Genomic DNA, 5591 nt, shown 5'->3' with positions numbered 1-5591 from the left:
ACAATATGATCCATTGGTGAAGAAGGTACTGAAATTAATTACGGAATTTTGATATGTAATAAATGGTTCTCTTAATTTAATCTTCCGACCTTACCCGGCCATGAATAAAAAAAAGCTCGAGTTTCGATCTACTGCCTTACCCATGATTCCATTCGATGAACTATAATACTCATACACACTGCCATACGGCCTTCCATAATTCATGAAGGCCTGAATTAACCACATGTTGCATCATTTTCTTGATAAACAAATGCAGTGGAAAGACACAAACAACACTATCTTCTTTGTCGTAACAATCCTTCTCAAAAAGTGGCAAGACTCGAGAAAATCCCTAGTTAGTTAAGGGTTTTTAAATTCCTAAACTACCCTTTTCTACTAATTAGTTTGAAATTTAAATTTAAGAATAAGGAAATGAAAATAACTAGGTAATTTACTATAATATCCCCGGTGACGTCCAATTTAAGTGACACATGATGACGCCATCTCATTTTCCAAAAAAACATTTACTGATTTACTCCTTATTGTCCTATTCACATATTCGCATATATAGGCATATAGCCGTTCATAGCGTGGATAGACCGTCACCCACTCCCCCCATATTAAATCAATATATTTGAATATACAAAAAGGTGGCAAACTCAGCTCTAAAACTAAAGAGAGACGTTAGAATCACACACCATATTCAGCATTTTGTACCATATCACAATTTTGTCAGTTCCTTCTGTTTCCCCCAAATCAAATTCCATAGTTTGCAAATTTTTGGGACGAAAAACTCCCATTTTTAAATCATTAAAGACCTAAACTTTATCTTTTTTTTAGCCCCACTTTTCTCCCTTTTTCTCACAAAATTCTCAAATTATCAGCTTAAAAACAACTCTTTTCACTTTTTTTACATTCAAAATGAACCCATATTGTTAAAACTAATCCAAGACTCTACCTTTTTCTTCTGTGTTTCAAATATTTACCCTTAATTTGCTTGAATATCATCTGGGTTGAGCAAAAGTTTTGAAATTTTACATAATGGCTACTTCATTTAGGAAAGATGAAGGGTTGTGTTTATCTGAGTCAACTGGGTCAGTAACTGAGTCACTTACTGAGCGTAGAAGAAGCTGTGGAAGTAGATTAAGTTGCGAGGTTTCGACTATGAAGAAATCCTCGTCTTCTCCCCCTCTTTTGGGTTGGCCCATTAGCAAAGCTGTCATTCCTAAACCTTCCATTCTCGGCCCGAAGAAGCCGGTTTTAGATGAGGGGTCTAAGATTAAGAAGCATAATTCTAGCATTTCTGGTTAGTTTCGGAACTTTGATGTTTGGGTTAATTTTCGGCATGGTTATTTTCCTATAGAGTTGGCAGAGTTTACTCAAATTATAAAACTAAAATGCGGAGCTAACCCGTTTCATTTAGTTACTTAGTGAATTAAATTATGTGAAGTGGCCGAATAGGGAGCTAGCTGGGATGCTCGCCTCTTTTGGTTAATGAAAATTTTGAAATTTACTCGATTTTTTTTTCCGTTTCTAGGTTTACTTTACTGCATTACTAGCGCCTACTACGAAATGACTATTATTTACTCCGTACTATTTAAGTAAACTCTACAATGCAGAGTTAACCCGTTTAATTTAGTTAATTTGTGAGTTAAATTATGTGAAGTGGTCGAATAGGGGGCTATCTGGGAGGCTCCCCTTTCCTAGTTAATGAAAAATTTGAAATTTAGTCGATTTTGTCCGTTTCTAGTTTACCTTATTGCATTACTAGCGCCCTACTACAAATCCTGATTCCGCAGTTATTGTATCTTGTTTTTAATTATGTATTTAATATGTTTGTGTAAATGTGTTACAGAGATGGAGTTAATGAAAGAGAGATTTGCGAAGCTGTTATTAGGAGAGGATATGTCAGGAAGTGGGAAAGGAGTTTGCTCTGCTCTTTCTATTTCTAATGCTATTACTAATCTATGTGGTGGGTATATTCATATTGCAACAAATTTGTATTTTTATTGTTGGTTTTGTGAGTTTTTAATCAAGTTATTTTATTCCTAATTTGGGGTTAATTTGGTTTTATAGCTACAATTTTCGGACAATTATGGAGGTTAGAACCTTTGCCTTTAGAGAAGAAGTCGATGTGGCGAAGAGAGATGGAGTGGTTGCTTTGTGTTGGTGATCACATTGTTGAGCTCATACCAACTTGGCAGACTTTTCCGGATGGAAAAAAGCTAGAGGTAGTCATTTTGTTCTTTCATAGTGTCATTTTAAAAGTTTCTGTCTTGCATTCGAATTGTGGTAGATGTTGTAAGCGGGTGTGTATCTAAATGTCGAACATCATTGTTTCTTACAAACAAATTGAAATTGGTTTTGATTTAATAGGTACTGCTTATAAGTTTTAAAAGTACAGATTGTCTTCATTAATCACATTTGTGTTTGATTTTTATGTTTGCAACTACTTGATTAGTTTCCTTTTTCTGAAATGCTGTGCCCAGTGTCCTACACTCACAGTTTCACATCATGCAAGTATATGTCGAGATTAAGTGGTATTAGTCATGACCTAGTTTCGAAACCCACTAACATCAACATTCAAATCTGCCATTGTAGCTTTCATTAGATAAGAGATCATGTGTGACGCGGGGAACTATGGATGTAACCAACGTCTAACATATTTGTGCCTGCCCTTTCAGATAATGACTTGCAGGCCTCGAACAGACATATTCATCAATCTTCCTGCACTTCGAAAACTAGACAACATGCTCATAGTAAGTTATTGATTCCAATATTTCATTCTTTAGCCTGTTACGTCCTCTTTCTTTACCTTATTATGTTTCTGTTCTCGCCATTAGGAAATACTAGATAGCTTTGGGAAGACCGAATTCTGGTATGTTGATCAAGGAATAGTAGCCTCAGACTGTGATGGTTCATCATCTTTTCGGAAAACCTTACACCGGCAAGAAGAGAAGTGGTGGCTTCCAGTGCCTCGGGTTCCTCCTGGTGGCCTAAAAGAGACTTCTCGGAAACAGCTTGATCACAAGCGTGAATGCACAAACCAAATTCTCAAGGCAGCCATGTCTATTAATAGCATGGTTCTAGCTGATATGGATGTACCTGACTCCTACCTCGAGTCCCTTCCGAAGGTATGTATATGGAAGAACATTACCCAGTTGTTCATTATGTTTACCTAAGACAATCACTAGTTGCTCGAACGAGTAATTTGACAGCATCTTATAAGCCAGTAATACTCTAATTTTTCAGAACGGAAGAGCATGCCTAGGGGACATGATGTACCGTTACATTACATCAGACCACTACTTGCCAGAGTCTTTACTCGATTGCCTGGACCTCTCAACTGAACACGTAGCCCTTGAAATAGCAAATCGTGTTGAAGCAGCTATCTATGTATGGCGAAGAAGACTCCATGCTAAACCCCTTAGCACCAATCCCACTCGATCTACCTCTAAATCATCATGGGAAATGATGAAGGATCTTATGGTTGATGGAGATAAGAGGGAACTTCTTGCTGAAAGAGCTGAACGGTTGCTTCTTTGCTTGAAGCAGCGCTTCCCTGGCCTGACTCAAACCTCTCTGGACACAAGCAAAATCCAGTGCAACAAGGTCTATTTTTACTTCCCCTTGCATGTCTTTTTTTTTTCTCCCCTTAAATCAGGTCATTCTGATTAGTGTTTCATCGCGAATCAGGTTTTGGGTTATATTCATGTTCTATTTGAGTCCAACTTAAGTTCCAAACTGAGTTATTTGAAACGGCCAGATCATTTTTCAGGTGTAGGGGTAACATTAGTATTACTGCATAAAACTATCACCCTACTTTAAGAGTTAATAAACTCTCATGCAAGTTTTTCACATTGCTGTATTTTTTTTCCCTTAACAACAGGATGTAGGAAAATCCATTCTAGAAAGCTACTCAAGAGTTCTGGAGAGTTTGGCATTCAACATTGTAGCTCGAATTGACGATCTACTTCATGTAGATGACTTGACCAAACAGTCAAGTGTGATTGCTCACAAGAAGACCTCGAGCACCCCCCACAAAGCGGCTATGTCCACTCCGAGCCCTGCATCAGTGATTAGCCCAGGAAGAGTCGAGAGGACTCCTTTCATGAACCGCGATATCAATAAGCCTCCTAGACGTGGTGGTGGTGGTGGTCTTGGGGTTAAGAGAGTCCTAACCAACTACCTAAGTGGTGAGTCGAAGACAAAGACCTGTGTGAATTTGATAGAAGGTCCAGGGATCAAATCAAGCATTGGATCACGATCACCTGCTTCTACGGATGACATAGAGAATGTGGATCCTCAGAGGGCCTTGACTGTCCATCAGAAGTCGAGTAGATTCTGATGGAATCTAAAATCTTGGTAGTATCTTAAGAATCATTCACAAGAGTTTACCGGTGTTGTTCTAATTCAAAAGTATGTTGAATTTGTTTGTTCCACATAAATATATATGTAAGGAGTGTTTGTAAAGCAATTCATATGGACCTGAAGCAATATTGAGGTGTTAGAGATTGATTCTATGTTATTATGGTTTGTTTGTTACAGATTTATTGATTGTCAGAATTGTTTATATAAAGTGATCCATATGCCGATTTTAAGGATAAATAATGTTTATAAAGTGATCCATATGCAGATTTCATTTCTCATCTTACTCGACATATGTTAAAGTTCCATCCAAAAATCTTCATTCACATTGTCTTGAATAATTCTCAGTAATCCTTTGTATTCTCATCATCACTTTGATTTGCGGAAAACTCTTCTGAAGAATGAAAACGATCGATATTTCAGGGGGGTTTATTGGTTTAAGCTAAAAAGTTCCTACGTAAATCCAGTTAGGTGTAAGTGTGCTGTGCAAGAAACGAAAAGAAAAGTAGAGAAAAAGGATGTGTATGGCGGAAAAAAGAAGATATAAAGGGGCATTCCGAGAATTGAACTCGGGACCTCTCGCACCCTAAGCGAGAATCATACCACTAGACCAAATGCCCAGGTTGTTAAAGAACTCAACCATAATCTATATTAAGACTTTTACGTTAAGCCATGGTTGGATCGTCACTGAGAATGGGCCTGTTGGTTACACATGTGGGCCGGAAATCGGATGTGTAGAAGTGCCTGGATCTGTCAAACGAGCGGTTGTAAGTTCGGCTATTTCGAATTCGGGTAAATATGTGTCGAGTCTATAAAATAAGGGTTTAAAGATCGGGTTATACGGTTTTTATCTTGTCAAATTATCACAGTTTTTTTTTTTTTTTTTTTTTTTTTTTTTTTTTTTTTGAGAAAAACACCTACAAGGGCATTACCTTAACATTACCTTAATAACGATAAATCATAAATTACAGCATTGTTAGCGATTGGAGGTCAAACATCCAACCAAAACGAACTACCAACTACACGAGGAGTACTATGAGCTAAAGCATGCGCTACACAATTATTGACTCTAGACGTGTGAGACCATAAAACAGAGACAAACTCAGTACATAACCCAAAAATATCGTCAATAATCTACGAGAAAATGCTCCTCCCTTGTCGTCTTTCCTTCGGCGTGTCGATGACCTGTAAGCAGTCACTCTCCAACACCACTCGTTGATGACCTCTATTCCTTGCCGCTTGGA

At 37.7% G+C, this 5591-nt stretch overlaps 1 protein-coding gene and 1 non-coding gene across 2 annotated transcripts; one reads left to right on the top strand and one right to left on the bottom strand.

The window, feature by feature from the left end:
* Positions 1–628: 628 nt before the first annotated feature.
* On the top strand, positions 629–4526 carry LOC141605116 (rop guanine nucleotide exchange factor 5). Its single transcript, XM_074423772.1, has 7 exons — positions 629–1285; positions 1835–1951; positions 2056–2210; positions 2664–2738; positions 2823–3113; positions 3232–3591; positions 3869–4526. Exons 1-7 carry the CDS (start codon positions 1021–1023, stop codon positions 4325–4327), a joined length of 1722 nt encoding a protein of 573 aa, XP_074279873.1. The 5' UTR covers positions 629–1020; the 3' UTR covers positions 4328–4526.
* Positions 4527–4895: 369 nt separating this feature from the next.
* On the bottom strand, positions 4896–4967 carry TRNAP-AGG (transfer RNA proline (anticodon AGG)). The gene has a single exon. It is a non-coding gene; the product is annotated as a tRNA-Pro (tRNA).
* Positions 4968–5591: the final 624 nt, after the last annotated feature.

This window comes from Silene latifolia, chromosome 1 (assembly GCF_048544455.1).
Source record: "Silene latifolia isolate original U9 population chromosome 1, ASM4854445v1, whole genome shotgun sequence".
In the NCBI taxonomy this organism is placed as follows: domain Eukaryota; kingdom Viridiplantae; phylum Streptophyta; class Magnoliopsida; order Caryophyllales; family Caryophyllaceae; genus Silene; species Silene latifolia.
Note: the sequence above shows the minus strand (reverse complement) of the source record. Positions and strands in the feature narration are given on the sequence as shown.